General features: G+C 37.3%; 1 protein-coding gene and 1 long non-coding RNA gene across 2 annotated transcripts; both read left to right on the top strand.

Moving 5' to 3' along the window:
• Nucleotides 1–285: 285 nt before the first annotated feature.
• Nucleotides 286–2,401, top strand: LOC128194964 (uncharacterized). Its single transcript, XR_008246446.1, has 3 exons — nt 286–1,036; nt 1,128–1,225; nt 2,060–2,401. It is a non-coding gene; the product is annotated as an uncharacterized LOC128194964 (long non-coding RNA).
• Nucleotides 2,402–11,553: 9,152 nt separating this feature from the next.
• LOC108318726 (L-type lectin-domain containing receptor kinase IX.1) lies at nt 11,554–14,085 on the top strand. The gene has a single exon (XM_017556438.2). The coding sequence runs from the start codon at nt 11,842–11,844 to the stop codon at nt 13,789–13,791; it is 1,950 nt and encodes a 649-aa protein (XP_017411927.1). The 5' UTR covers nt 11,554–11,841; the 3' UTR covers nt 13,792–14,085.
• The last annotated feature ends 3,032 nt before the right edge of the window (nt 14,086–17,117 follow it).

Below are 17,117 nucleotides of genomic sequence, written 5' to 3'. Positions count from 1 at the left end.
GATGTTGGTTCATACAAATGATAGATGTTGGCTACATACATCAAATGGTAGAGTTCATGGGTATTTATAGACCCATAGATTATTCTAGAACATACTAGCCACAACTTATGTGGAATGTTCTAGATTTTTACCTATGTAGAATATTCTTGATTTTTCTTCCTATCTTAGGTTTTTCTATAATATTCTAGAACTTGTATTACATGTCAATTCTTCTATCTAAGGAGCTTCTACATTCTTCTAGAATTTGCATTACACTTTAATAGTTCCCTTTGGATGATAGCTTTTGGATTTTTCATGGATGTTTTTTTATTATAAGATGGTGTGGGATTCGTTCTCGTGTTTTCCTCTGTTATTTGATATTTTGATTTTGTTTGGTACTTTTTTTTCTTCTCTTTTTAATTCTTGGATGACATTGGTTGAAGTTTTCTATATTCCATTGCTTTGAGGAAATTTATGCAACCTCGTTGTAGCTAAATGTTTCAAGGTCATATGTTCCCTGTCTATACAATTTTAACCCATTCTGATGAAAGGTAACTTATTCTGCTTCTATGATGGAAGTTTAGTTGCTTTCTGATGACATTACCACTCTTGTCTCACTGGATGAATACTTTCTTGCAAAGTATTCTTGAATTTGTTATTCCTTAAGAAGATTTGTGTGTTACGGTGGGCCTAATATGCTGTTGTATGTTATGTTAATTTAGGGTTTTTGGTTTTGTAGTTTTAATTGAGGTTTGTGCATTTGTTGATTCTTTGGGTTATGCTCTTAGTTTTAACGCTTACTTTTTCATGGGTTAATTGGTTTAAGTTTATCTTGTCCAAGTTATGCTACTGATTCTCTGTTCCACCCTAAAGAAAACCACCTTATTCATGAAATTCCTACAACTGTTGCGGCTGTTAAAAACCCTTCTTCTAAAATTATATATGATGAACACAACCATGAGCGATTTGCTCCTGGTGATGGTTTTGTCCATGCCATGGTTCCCATTACGATATTTCTGGCAGAATTAGGAAGGGACTGACACTATACAATCTAGAGGTACCATGAACATTATACCCTTAATGTTAGCCTTTTGTTGAAAATTTAATGCTTTCACTAAGAAAACACTCATTGCGTTGCACAACACTAGGTGATTTCTCCTAAAAGTATAAGCAGTGTTGTTCTTGATGCATCAGAGGCATGCAAGCTACTGAGTGTGGTTGCAATTGCTTTGTCAAATTGTTCAAGGTAACTATTGTTCCTTGTTTTTTAATGTTTAATTAGTTGAGAAATTTACAATAACTTGTGTGCATGGGCACATCTATTTTGCATTTGCATTTTATGTCTGACTACTATTAGTTACTAAAGTGCTACTTGTTAGGATATTTGGGTTTATGTAGTCTCTTTTATCTGAAATAAATTACACTTGCGCCCTCAATATTTATCTGAAATAAAGTTTCCCACGCTCTTCCTGGCTTCAATCCTCTTCATTTGAAAACAAAATGGATATCTCAAAGTTCAGTAAATTGACTATGCTTGGTGTGTTTAATTTGAAAAGAAGGGTGGGATTTTAGACGGAGTGAGAAGGAAAACGTGGCATGATTGGAGAGAGTGAGTGATTGAAGAAGCAAAACGTGGCATGATTTGGTATATATGTCTTTAAGTTTTAGATTGATAAAAATAAAACAAAAATTATGATAGATAAGGAAAACAAAACTTTTATATATATATATATATATATATATATATATATATTAAGTCTTAAGGTTTTATTAAAAACTGTATTAGGTCTCTTTTCACTACTGAAAATGATTAACTAATTTTTTATTCCAAAATCATGTGTTTGGAGTAAAGTTGTTTGGCATTTTATTTGATGAACTTAAAGTTTCATAATCTTTAACAGTCTGCTACTAATAAAGTATTATAGATTACATTATGTTCTTATAATTATTTTGGTATTAATAAACATATAATAAATGATAAAAAAAATTGAAGCTATAGATTTTGGTATTAATTAAAATGTTGAAGGATTTGGAAACACTTTTACTTTCTCTTTTTATATAAGTGAGTTTTTTGGTGCAGATGTTGCAATTTGGCTGCAAAGAAGGGATGAAACACTTGTTCTGTAAAAGGATGGGAAGGATTTAACTAGCTTCAACTACTTTCCAAAATGTCACAGGTTTTTCAGAGCCCAAATCAGATGGGTCTTTTTGAAGAGAATCATATATCACTGTACTTTCCCTATAATAATGGAAATGAGGCAATGTTATTAGCTTTGTCTTTGGAGAAGTTGGTGATTGAGAAACTTCGAAATGTGCATACTGTAATGCCTTTTGAGCTATTTTCTTATTTAGAAGTAGAATTTAAATGTTTTTCCTATGTACTGAAGTGTAAGAAGTTGTAGTGTTGTAGTTTGATTTGATGTCATGAAAAATTTCATAATCTAAAATAGAAAAAGGAAACTAGGGCCATTGTGCTTCGGTAATTACAGAAGGCTTTTGACCTTCGATAATTACCGAAGGCTTTTGCCCTTCGGTAATTACCGAAGGCCTTTGACCTTCGGTAATTACTGAAGGGCAAAGGCCGTCGGTAATGGTTAGCGACAAACGATTTATCGATGACCAATTGACCCTCGCTAATCCGTCGGTAATAGGTATTATCGATGACTTTTTTGCTGTTTCCGACGGAGGTAGGCCGTCAGTAATGTCCTTTGTTTTGGTAGTGAATGCTGAATGTGTAAACTAAATGTAATACTCAAATGCAAAATGTAGTCAATAGGTTAATCTCCTCAAATAGATTTTTCTATTACCGTAGCTTCAAAGAAGAGACTAAAAATAACGCAACTATTCAAACTTAAACTTGGGGAGTCATTGAACTGTAAACCAACCATAAAACAGAGAACTACAAAGAAGAAACTAGACAAGCAGCTAGCCCAACCAAACCATATTTGACCATACCATACCAACTAGACAATTTTACTATTTACTCTTTTCACTAGTAAAAAAAGAGGATTTAAAATCGCTATATACGCTTCGGTTTAAGTAAACCCGAAGCATATAAAAGCGCGGTGGCAGAATCGTAAATAAAGCTAACATATATGCCTCGGTTAAGCTAAGACCCGCGATAGAATAATGATATTGCACCGGTTAATCTGAGACCCGAGGCCTATATCACTGCTACGTCAGACTTAAAGGCCTCGGTTCGTTAGGAACCGAAATCGTAAATGGTTTCCAGCGCTTTATACCTCAGGTGCCATTTAACCGGTGCCAAAGCAATAGCTTATTTTCCTCGGGTTGGCCATTTAACCGGTGCCAAAGCAATAGCTCATTTTCCCTGCCACTCTACACTTAGCGTCTTTGCGTCAAATCAACACTTCCACGGCTTCTCTTTCCTCAGCTTCTCCTTCCTCCTACTCTCCATTCTTCCTCTGCGTCGCGGGTTTCATCCACCGCTCCAGATCGCGACCTCTGCGTCGCGGGTTCCTCCAGATCGCGACCTCTGCCTCTGCCTCTGCCGGAAATAGGGTTCCTCCACCGCGCCACCGTCACTGCTGCGTCTGCCTCCTACAGTGCTCCAGATCGCGACCTCTGCGTCGCGGGTTCCTCCAGATCGCGACCTCTGCCTCTTCCTCTGCCGGAAATAGGGTTCCTCCACCGCGCCACCGTCACTGCTGCGTCTGCCTCCGACAGTGCTCCAGATCGCGACCTCTGCGTCGCGGGTTCCTCCAGATCGCGACCTCTGCCTCTGCCTCTGCCGGAAATAGGGTTCCTCCACCGCGCCACCGTCACTGCTGCCTCTACCTCTGCCTCTGACAGTGCTCCAGATCGCGAAGCCCAAATCGCGAAGCCCTAAATCAGCGTTCAACCTCGCGCGAGTTCGTCTCCTCCGCCTCGGCCACCATCGGCGTTTCTCCCCCAACGGCGAGTGGGTCGCCTCCGGCCCGGCACCATCGCGCGTTTCTCCCTCAACGGCGACTGGGTCGCCTCCGATACCGTGACGATCTGGGGCACGCGATCTTCAGTCCCGACGGCCACCGCAAAACTTCTGATTTGTTGATGATGTTTTTTACCTTGATGTTGTATACTGTGCTATGAAGCTTCTGCGTTGTGCATTTCTGATATGTTATTGTTTTTGCTGTGAACCCCAAATGGCTGGACGGCTTTTCTGATATGTTATTGTTTTTGCCGTGAACTCCAAATGGCTGGACGGCTGAGGACGGCTGAGGACGGTTGAGGATGGCTGGAAAAAAAAATAAAAAAAATAATACGTTACTGCCTCGGTTACCTAGAAACCGAGGCATAATCCTATTGTTTTTTACTCAACCATTAACCGAGGCATGAAACCTACTACTTTTTATCTCGTTCGTATACGCCTCGGTTGTAGAACCGGGGCCTATAAGGGAAAGGAACCGGTGCCATTTCCTGTTATTGTACTAGTGTTTGTTCAACTTATTTCTTTAATATTATTATTTTCTTTATTTTTCTCGTTGAAGCCAAACAGAAAATTAAAGTTCGGAGAGTAAAATCAATTGCTTTAGATGTCCTTTTTAATTCTATAAAAATATGTTATTTTAACCAACTGATTTCCTAATATATTGGTATAGACTTTTAATTCTAGTCTGTCACGAAAATATTTTAAGTTTTATTACAATTATATTATATAAATTTTTTTCAGAACAATTTTTAATTGATAGTATAAATTGTTTGAAAAAATAAAATATTAAGTTAAAGTGTTTTTTATTACTTATAAAAAATATATTTTCAATTTCTCTTAAATATGTAAATTTCAATTTTTTTCTAAAATGTTATTTTTTATTTTTTTAATTTAGAATGGATAATGATATCTCTACACCCCCAACAAATTTACATAAGATACAATTAAAAAAAATTATTTTGTAATGATTCTATTAATATTAAAAGCATGTAATCATAGCTTACATGGTTATATGGTTCTCAAACCATCATTTTTCCATAAATGTTATTTTATCTACTTTTATTTTCTTAGAAAAGCTCTATAAATCAATTAGAAGATGAAAACATACATAGATGTGAGTGAATTTGGCTGCAAATACTTCAAGGAATGACACAAAATTGAGCAGTTGATAAGGTTGGAGGAAATGTGGGATAGTTTTAATCATTACTATAAAAAATAAGTTTTGATTTCCAATGTTATAATGGGAAATATCAATTTGACGTGAGGAAAAAAAAAGACGTTGAATGATGTCGACCATCAAAGAGATCTGAATGCAAAGTCGTTGAACGCAATACCTGAATGCAAGTTTATTGGAATGTGAAAAGGAGACATTGATATTGGCCTTTACCCGATGTCGATTAGACATCCATCCTTTTTAAAAAAAAATAATTCATTTTTACGTTTTTATCAAACTTGAAAAATAGAAAACCAGTACAGATTGATATTTGAATATTTTTAGACTCATTTTTAATTTTGTATGAACTAATCAAAACTATAAACTAAAGTTATTACAAGTAAAACTAAAAACTAAAGATATAAAAACAAACTAATGTATGTTCTAACTCCATCACTCTAGAATACACATTGTCTGCTCCTATTGTATCTTCTTCATTATGACCTCCATTATTGGTAATGGATTCTTTATGCATTTCAAAAGTAAGACAACTTTATTATGTTTGCATTCTAATGTTTAAAGTTGAATGTGATTACTAATATAGAAAAGACATGTATTATTTTCTTAGTCTAATCATTTCTAATTCTTACTCGAATGATACTCTAGGGTCGAGCATTCTATTGCCTACAACACACCATCATAAACAGATACTCTAGGGTCGAGCACAAGAGGACTCCAACGATTGTGGACGAAAATCGACCTCCCAGCAACTAAGTATCTAGTTACAATGTTAATCAAGGTCATCTCAAGACAAGCCTCAAGCATGAATACAAATGTCCACTGATACAATGCCTAACGATGACCCAAAAATAACACATCCAAGAGATTAGAAAAAAATCATATTCCCAGATTTTTACTTAGGAATTCCCTATGTTGTTTAGTTATTTGCTTCTATCATTTATGTTACCAATCACAACAATGTCTCACGAAGGGCACGAAAGGAAGGGCAACCATCCACTACCAGAAAGCCCATTCAACGAACAGGGTACCACAAGCCCTTAAAAAAGCGAGGCACATCAATCACCAAGAAACAATAATCAAGTTTACAGAGATTGCAAACAATAAAGTCCATGAAGATGTCAGCACTAGACAAGAGGAATAACAATAAGTAGAAATAAGAAATGACCACGGAAGCAGTAATGAGAAAACACCACGCAAGTGGTAAATAAGCTACTGAAACATCCACCCAAAGCCCTCTAAGTGATGCACCATAGCTCTCTAGGTGAGGCATCCAAAGCCCTTAAAGCGAGGCACCATAGTTGTCCAAGTGAGACACCCAAGCCCTTCAAACGAGGCATCCAAATCCCTCAAAGGTAGAACTAAAACACTCCAAGCAAGGCACCCAATGTAACATCCCTTTCAGGAGGCCGCGTGTAGTTTATAAACATCCATTAACTTAAAGAAATATAACCTATGATACCATCACAAAATGGTGAACTTAAAGAAAAGCTTTATTTAATCATCATAAACGAAATTAAAACCATTCGGAAACAAAACCTTATTCCAATTCCAAAATTTAAGATATTGTTCAAAAATTATAGTTTAAAATAAATCATGGTTCCAAATACATTTTCAAACTCCCTAAAAGATTTCCCAGTGCACATCCTCACTCTAAGAATCTCTAGCATGATTTGTAATAATACGTGCTCTTGTATAACAATATTAATTGTACGATCATTGCACAGACACAAACATGCAAGGGTGAACTAACTAGAAAAACAACACAAGATGAATACACAATAATCATACTCACCCACACTGTCCAAATCATCCATTTTAATTCATGAAGTGAAAACCGCAATCATGAAACACATAAACACATTACCACCAAGTAATACTAGATAATATGTCACTCTCCTATAACATAGCAACCACACTCGTCTCCTAACGACAACTAGATTGATGAGCCATCACACAATCACGCCCTTCAATGCTAACTAAACCAACGTGACAACAACAAATACACTTGCCTTCCAAATCCAACCGGACCGACGAGCCCACACACTATCACACCTTCTAGTGACAATCGAACCGATGCAATACAACCACACTTGCCTCCCAACACCAACTGAACTGAATAGCCAACACACCATTATGTCTCTGAGTGACATCGAAACCGACAGAATATTAACAAATACACTCGTCTCCCAGCATCAGCCGATTCGATGACCTAACACACTATCACGCCTTCCAGCAACAACCAAACTGACGTAATAACAAACACACTCGCCTCCCAACACCAACCGGACTAACAAACCAACACACTATCATGCCTCCCAACGATAATTGAATTAATTCAATAACAAACACATTCGTCTCCCATCACCAATCGGACCAATGAGCCAACACCCTACCACCACCATAATGACAACCAGACCGATGCAATAATAAACACACTCGCCTCCCAACACCAACCAAAGTTATAAGCCAACACTCTATAACGTCTGCGAGCGAACACCAAACCAATGTAATAACAAACACACTCATCTCCTAACACCAATTGGACTGACGAGCCAACACTCAATCAAGCCACTCAACCAACAACAACGAACACAACTAGACTCAAACATAACAAAGCAATCAACCACACAGCTCAACAATGAAGTAGAACAACACATACAACTCAGCAACAAACAACTCGACAACCTTCACAAATAACTTGACTAAGGTTAGAAACCTTATGGTCGACCTCTAGAACATATAGACTGAGTTCTAGAACCTCGAAACTAACGTCCAAAATAACTTTATCCAACAGCTCAGCCAGAACAACCTAGCTCGACACAAAAAACACATTTCGGCTAAACAACCCAGCTCGGCCAAACAACACTTATTATAAGGATAAGCATACTTATTATCTCCTACAACAACCATGGTTCATTGTGGTGCATGGTGCCAAGTTTTTGGAAAATTTTCAAAGTCTTGGTTTTTGGGGTTTGATGGTTGGAATGCACTCTTTATATCACCAAAAGGCTACTGTAAAAATCTTAGTGCAAGAAACTTTTCATTTTGGTTGGTTTTGAAGCTAACCAAATTTGGTGGTGAAAGTTGGCTAAGTTGGTGCTTGGTGCCAAGTTTTGGGAAATTTTCAAAGTCTTGGTTTTTGGGATTTGATGGTTGGAATACACTCTTTATATCACCAAAAGGCTACTGTAAAAATCTTGGTGCAAGAAATTTTTCATTTTGGTTAGTTTTGAAGCTAGCCAAGTTTTGTGGTGAAACTTGACTAAGTTTGTGGTGCATGGTGCCAAGTTTTGGGAAATTTTCAAAGTACTGATTTTTGAAATTTGATGGTTCATGAACCACTCCAAACCAATAAAAAGAAGGAACATACTTTTAGAAGGATAAGCATACTTATTATCTCCTACAACAACCATGGTTCATGTATAAACTAATCAATTCCCCTACACATCATCGATAACGTGTTAAAGCCATCAAAGCATCACACCACAAAATGATGCTAGCATTTAAAAAAAAATGCCCTTTCCATAAAGTCAATTACTGACATTATGCATGACATGCACACCCAATGATAGAACACCCAGCGAAAAAATTCCAAAACCCAAGAATAATACCTTTACCACATCCTTCCATTAATTATTTAGATAATAATTAAACAAAAATAAACAACAAATCCACCAAATGATCACATGTTGCACTACATAAAGTAAGGTCATGAACATAAAACTAAAAAGAGAGAATTACCACAGACTGTTCAACGTATAATCCATTCAGATACAACTAAATAGAAATAAGGATAGATTGAATTTGACATAGAACAACATCGATTTGAAGCAACCAGTCATAATTAAAGTAGTCAACACCATATATAACAAACTAAAGGATAACTCCTCTTACCTTGGTTTTTGCTATTTCCTATCCTTGATCAGAAAAGACCCTTCTACCAAACTCACAATGTCTCACGAACCTTCAACACGAACATTATTTTCCTCACATGACACACTCATTTTTCTGCCTCTCTTGGTCGGTGTCTAGGATTTCTATCTTAACCTATTACAAATAGGAAACACATTTAACCCTAAGCACAAAGGTAACTAGGTAGAATTTGAGCACGTGAATTACGTAAAAGAATCGAGTACATGAATTACGTAAAAAAGCAAAAGCAAACCCTTAGTCCATGTCAAAAAAAGGAGTGCATAAAAAAGGAATAACAATAGAAGAAAACACGAAAGCTTGCCCTACCCGAACAACAAAATAGAAATTCAGCAAGATCAAATAGCCCCTTAAAGCATCCTAAAATGTCAACAGTCAAAGCCACCCATTTAGCCTCTCAACTGGTCAAAGTTGTCACCTCTATCTTGGCCACCCTTGCTCGGTGAACCTTGAAACAAAGTAGAAGAATAAATACTAAGCCATTCAAACCAGATTGAGTATTAGTATAAGCTCAGCATCTTGCTAAATGAACACAATGGAAGCACATCAATTTAGGAATAAGCTCGGTGTTTCAGTGCTCACGAACAAAAGAATGAAGTCAACATGTACTCGACTAAGAAAGAAGCTCGGTCTTACCATGCCTAGGCACAATTCAAAATTCGTAATAGTAGAGAACATAAACAAGGCAATAGCCTTGTCACCTAGATAACAAAGTCAAAAGACAATACATAAGGGAACCTCATCGTAAGAGGAAGGTGAATCAAAGAGAAAAACCCCAACAACACAATATAAAAGATCTAGAAAATGGCCTAACCTCAACTATCAAGGTCATTTTCTCCTCTCTCGAAGAACCTCACAGGAGATAAGGATCAACACGATAATTAAGCTCAAAGAATAGCATGGAGAAGACTCAAGGATAGGCAGAGAGGATGAAGAGCAAAATACAACATAAAAGCAAAGCATTAAGTCTTCCTCAACTTAGTCAAAATAAACAACAAAGTCATCAAAACCATGCCCGAAGGCGGCATCCAACTTAGTCAAAACAAACAACAAAGCCGACAAACGCATGCTCAAAGTCGGCTAGGTCACAAAAAAACAAGCCCAAAGTTGGCAACACTAAAAGAAAATAATGCTTGAAATCGGTAGTGATGTAACAAAGCCTGCCTAGAGACGGTGGTACCAACAAAAGACTACCTAAAGTTGACAAACACAAGGTAGAAAGGTCATTCCCAAACAACGACAAAGCTAGGCTTGACAAGCCACTTAATGAGCTCAGCCTCAAGGTCAATTTACATCAAAGAGATCTTCCTATAGGCAACTCAAAGAGCCCAGAGAAATGGCCAACTTGCCTAAAGAGCTCAACCTCATAGGCCACATAAGGAGCTCGACCTCGATGCCTATCACATCTAAAGAGTTCAGCCAAGTGGCCATTAAGGAGCTCGGCCAAAAGGCCATCACATCTAAACAACTCGGTCGAATGACCATCAAGGAGCTCGATCAAACAACCATCACATCTAAAGAGCTTAGTAGAATGGCCATCAAAGAGCTCATCCAAAACACTATTACATCTAAAGAGCTTGACCAAATGGTCAACTTATCTAAGAGCTCAACCTAATAGGTGACTCAAGAAGCTCATCTTGAAACGACCAAATCCACACTGAATAAGCTTGGCCTCAATGGCCAAATCCACACTGAATAAGCTTAGCCTCAACGGCCAAACTAAATAAGCTTGGCCTACACAACGGATGCACACCGAATAACCTCAACTTCAATGGCCCATGCAAACTAAATAAATTCGACCTCAGGCTCAATCCAATTACAAACATGGTTTGTCCATCTACAAGCTACACAAGTAAGGTCCAACATGACCTCATACACCAAACCAAACTCTCAGGACTAGGGGGTTTATGTTCCTACCCGGCCTAGTAGGTAGGAATATTAAAGAGTGTGGCCCAAAAAGATCCTTTAAGCCTTTACATTATGGAACATTCCAACCTATACTTATTTGGACCATATTTACATATTATGACTAAATCTCAGTAGTTTGGTATGTTGGTTATTATTTATGATTTTGCTACTATTTATTATATTGTTATTATATTATTCCCTAGCTAAGTATTTTTCTAATAAGAACATAGGCACACAACTCATATTAATTCTATATATACAACTAATATTTCTTAGGAAATATTCACTTCATAACTCACTTATAGATCCTAACTCTCTTACTGACTTGAGCTTGAGAGAGTCTTTTGTTGGTAAATCTTCCCCTCTCAGAAGCAATCAAACCACTGTTAAGATTTTGTCACTTGTTCACAAGTCCACATTCAAGATCTGGATAATAACACCTTTTTATTTGGAAATTTCTTAATTTATGTATTTGTTGTGGTTGTAGATGATATTTTCAATTTGAAGCATTGACCACCTCAAAGTTAAAATCTAGTACTTATTGTACCTGATTATATTTGTTCTTACACCAAGGATGAAAGAGTGAACACAACACTTCCAAATAACAAATGACTAGTAATTTTTTCTATATAAATCATGTTTCTCACTTGAGAAATTTCGATGGAATAGTCATTTAGAGGGGTTCACATTGGATACACAAATGTGGTTTAAAAAGCTATTAAACATGCATTTTTCATCCTTTTTCTCGTAGAGAGTTGACTTAACCATATTTGACTCATTCATTCATAAAACAGCGAGGAACAATGTTAATGAACAAAACAAACTATCATTAACTACAACTGTAGAAGCAGGTACCGCAACCAAACCATATTTGTAGTATTCCATTTTCCATTGCACACCCAACATCTTTTCTCCAGTCATGGCAGTATCTTGCTACTGTAAGAAAAGTTATGTACGTGCTTGTTTAACATTAACGCTCTTGCTTCTTATAACACCTCATGCAGCTTCATTGGAATTCGACTATCAGAGCTTTGGTGACACCGGAAACTTCTTCAATACTTCGGGAGATGTTAAACCTCAACAAGGAGTGCTCAAACTCACCAAAAATGAAACATTCAGTTATGGTAGAGTCATATATCCCAAACTATTGCATCTTTGGGACATAAACTCAGGGAAAGTCACGGATTTCACTACCCATTTCTCCTTTAGCATCAGCGCCTTAAATAAAAAACATGCAGATGGCATCGCCTTCTTTCTGGCACATCCGGGCTTTCCATCGCTTTCCCCAAGAGATGGAGCTGGTATTGGTCTTGCTAGCCGTGATCAACTCAGCAATCAAAACTACAAAGTGGATCATCCATTTGTGGCAGTGGAATTTGATACCTTCGTTAATGAGTGGGATCCTCAGTCGTATCCCCATGTGGGTATCGATATCAATTCAATCGTATCTTCTGCAACTGCAGAGTGGTTCACCAGCCAGTCTGAGAGTGGATACGAGGCTGATATTAGTTTCGATTCCAGTTCAAACAAATTAAGTGTCACCTTTACTGGGTATAAGGCGGACGTCGTAGTTCAAGGGAACTTATCCTCTGTGGTCAATCTGAAAGATGTCTTACCTGATTGGGTTGAATTTGGCTTTTCTGCAGCAACAGGAGATTATTACGACGAATATGCTCTTAGCTCATGGTCCTTCAACTCTAGTTTTCACATGGAAGCACATAAGGGTGGAAGCAAAAGAGGGCTGGTGATAGGGCTGAGCCTTGGACTTGGTGCAGGTATTTTAATTGTTATTTTGGGGGTAACTTTTCTTGTGAGATGGATGCTGAGGACTACAGGTATGGAAGACGCCTCACTTTTTGACCATGCCATGGACAATGATTTCGAAAAAGTCTCTCTACCCAAGAAGTTTTCCTTTGAAGAACTGGCCAGAGCAACTAATAACTTCGCTAGAGAAAACAAAATAGGACAGGGAGGTTTTGGGGCCGTCTACAGGGGATTTATTAAAGAGTTGAACACCGATGTTGCCATCAAGAAGGTATCTCGTGAATCTACACAAGGGGTCAAAGAGTACATATCTGAAGTAAAGATCTTTGGTCAACTGAGACATAAGAATTTGGTTCAACTCTTTGGGTGGTGCCATCAGCATGAGGACCTGCTGCTGATTTATGAGTTCATGGAAAATGGAAGCTTGGATTCTTATCTGTTCAAGGGAAAAGGCCTGCTAACATGGAAAGTGAGATATAATATTGCGAGAGGTTTGGCTTCAGCATTGTTATACCTGCATGAAGAGTGGGAAGAATGTGTGCTTCATAGAGACATAAAATCCAGCAATGTTATGTTGGATTCCAATTTTAATGCAAAGCTTGGAGATTTTGGGTTAGCCAGACTAATGGATCATGATATAGGATCAAAAACAACTGTTTTAGCAGGAACAATTGGGTATTTGCCTCCTGAAGCTATCACAAGAGGCAAGGCTAGTAGGGAGTCCGATGTGTACAGCTTTGGAGTTGCTGCTTTGGAGATAGCCTGTGGTAGAAAGGCTATTGAAGCTAATATGGTCGAAGATATTTATTTGGTAGATTTGGTTTGGAAACTCTATGGTATGGGTGAACTCCTCAAAGCCTCTGATCCAAGCTTATATAGACACTTTGATGAGAAGGAAATGGAGACTTTACTGATAGTTGGCCTTTGGTGCACTCACACAGATTACCTTCAGAGGCCTACTATGAGGCAAGCAGTTCAAGTGCTTAGTTTTGAAGTGCCAATGCCCACACTCACACCACGGGTGCCATTCTCTGACAATAACACATCATTCAGCTCTATGGACTCTATGACTCCTCCTTTTTCAAATAACCACTTCACAATCTAGCACAACGCTTGAAGTCATTTCTCCAGGAGCTGCACATTTCCATGATTACTAAGTTTGATATTTATATAAAATGCCTTTCTTTTCTTAGAGTGAAATTCTGCATGTTTCATGTTCTGGTCAATTTGTTTTCTTCGTACAATTTCAAGTTAGAAACTCGCTTTGCCATTTTGTAATGTTACAAAGGATGCCTGAACTGAAGTTGTACATAAGAGACACAAGTGACTACCGTTTCTAATTTGATACGTAGCATCCGATGTCTAATTTTTTTTTCCTGCAACATCTAACTCATTGCCATTCTTCATTTGCGTCAACTTCAAAAGCATAGTCACACTATATTAAGATGTCGTTTAGATTAAAGGAAATGTGTTTGTCTTAAAAACATGTTTCATGATCACCGACTTTATGATCCGAACACAAGGGGAAAGGGGAAGGAATACACTGGAACTGTTGGACTATAGCTATTTATTTCAAAATAAAATAGATTTATCATTTCCTAACATTTGAAATTAGATTTAATTTAATATCGAAAAATCAACTTCCGAAAGATATAATATTTCTTACTTGTATACATTTTAATTTGGTTATATCAATATGAAATCTCCAATACCCCTTTCTTATCACAAATACTACACATATTGATGGTGAAGTTTTAAAGAAATAAATATTTACATATAGTTCTTCTCCTTGCCTGACCTGATAGACCTAGCTACAATTGTTAGATTCGACTCTGATATCTTTATCATTTAAGTTTGTTTCTTACTTGATCATCCAAATCAATGTGTAAAAACAAATTGTTACCCATTTATATTCATATACTTTATGTAGGGTGACTTTACCACAACAATTCTCTGGTACAAACCTTATAACATGCTTTTTAGAGTTAAGTTTTGGAGACAGAAAAAAGACACACAAAGTATTTAATTTTAAATTAAAAAATATATTGTATAGAATAATAAATAAATGGTTAAGACACACTAATGTATTTCACTACCTCTCATTTTCCCTATATCTTAATTAATCTAAAAAATTATTCAATTGTTATAATATGATACAGGATCTATCCAACTCATGATGTATTGTTTATCATAAGGGTGTAAGTCATTTCTTCATTGTAACCTTTTGAATTTAAATGTAATAAATCACATTTATATACCATATGTCATAAAATTTTTAATTTAATATATGTTGAGTTAACGCGTCAATTAATGATTTATGGATTCAACTTTAAATTCAATAACTCGGGGTCTCAGTGGCCATGATTCGTAGACAAGGAAGATCATGGTGGGGTAGAGTGGATGGTAGGACAATAAAACCTTTCTTGTTCTCCAACTTCCCCAATAACTACTAGAATTTAAAATATGAAAAATCGTTCAAATATGTGGTGGAGGTCTTTATTGCAAGAACGCTAAACAAGAGTGGTGGGGGGAGGTACGGATTTGTCCAGTTCTCTGATGTCAAGAATGTAGAAAAATTAGAAAAAGAACTGGACAGTATAACTATCGAAACTATGAAGCCGGATGTGAATAGGCGATGACGGAGGTATGATCAAAAGCATATAAAACGAGACACTCAGAAGGCCGTTGTGAGATCCCTAATAATTAGCAGTAATAATTTCTGTCACATCAAATTAATACACACCACAATCAATGCTTATTTCATTAAAACCCACTCCCAAATCTGATACACCACTCTGCTGTGCACTGTGAACCGAGCCTCATCATTACTCTGAAAGCATTAAAAACGCACCTTGCACCACATGCACACACGCCACCTGTCGCGGGAGAAGCTTCCAATTCAGAGTTTGGTGTGCAGGTGTCGGCTTGGGAGGCGTTCGTTCAAACGAACGTAAGCTTAACAAAATTTGATTTTTGAAAACTCTCTCTCTCACCTGCACCACTCATCTTCTACCTCACGAAACTCAAACCTTCATCTTCTCCAACTTCTCTCTAAAACATCTAAACTTCTCTCTTCTGTAACTCACCGGTTCCTTCTCCGATCACGTTTCAGAACCGTAGGAACGTTCGTCCAGCTGTGATCTTCCTTTTGGACCGAACAGAACTTGGATCGGAACTGGTAAGTTCTCGTCGTCAACCTTTTATTTTTCTGGATTCATGCGAACCTTAGTTTGGTTACACGCATGGGTTCTAGGTCTGAGTTATTCTGATTTTGGTGTTTAGATCAAGTGAAAGTGTCTAGTGAAACTGAGGGTAGAACGCTGTGAGAGACAAACCCAACTTTTGCATTAGGGCGTACACTGCTATCCAGGTAAGGGAAGCTTATATGTTTAATTTATACTTGTATGCTGCATGATTTGAGCTGGATATATGAAAAGTATGCTGTTTGAGTTGTATGAACGATCGCTGATGTTGAGTATGTTTTTTGTTGGTTGAAATGTATGTTAATTTGGGTACGTATGAAAGATGCATGGTTATGGTACGGTTGGATGTATTAAAATGATGAGATCTGTATAGTATGAAAATGAAGCATGAATATGAATTTACTAGAAATGAATCATATGAAAAATGTTAAAGTTAAGATAGTTGAAAAATCTGGATATGATAATTCTCCTATGATAAATTACGCTCGTCACTGAACGGTCTTATACCGTTCGTGTCCCCTGGAATTAACTTAGAGTAGAATTCTTTCATTTGGGAAGAATTCAATTTGAGAACGAGCGTCCTTATTTCGAATTACTATGTTTGAGCGCTCGGCTCAGCATAGAGTTGTCGTACGCTTTAAATGGTACGGAATTAAGTAACGATCGGTTTTACACTGAACGTTCGTTCTAAAGAGTGTTCGGTCTAATACCGAACGTTCGTCCTAAAGAGCATTCGGTCTAATACCGAACGTTCGTCCTAAAGAGCATTCGGTCTAATACCGAACGTTCGTCCTAAAGAGCATTCAGTCTAATACCGAACGTTCGTCCTAAAGAGCATTCGGTCTAATACCGAACGTTCGTCCTAAAGAGCGCTCGGTCTTGAACTAAGCGTTCGTCATGATTGGTCTTCGGTCATCTACCTAACGTTCTCTTTAAGGTAGCGTTCGGTCTTAAACGAACGTTCGTCCTGGTGATTGATTTCTTAACGAACGTAAATAGCGTTCGTCATAAATGGCTAGTGATTGTATATTGGCGCGTTCGGTCATTGACTGGCAGTCGTCCCATTTTAACCAAAAAGTTCCCAATTTAATTAAGTATTCCTCTTAATGTATATTCGTCCGAGTTGAGTCAATCTGACCTCTTGGTATCTAAATTATTAAGAAAATAGTCCTATTCCTTTGGAGTCTTCCTGATTGTTATTGGAGTCCTTATAAATTCTGATTTTTCA

This window comes from Vigna angularis, chromosome 1 (genome assembly GCF_016808095.1).
Source record: "Vigna angularis cultivar LongXiaoDou No.4 chromosome 1, ASM1680809v1, whole genome shotgun sequence".
NCBI lineage: Eukaryota > Viridiplantae > Streptophyta > Magnoliopsida > Fabales > Fabaceae > Vigna > Vigna angularis.
This window is presented reverse-complemented; position numbering and strand designations above follow the sequence as displayed.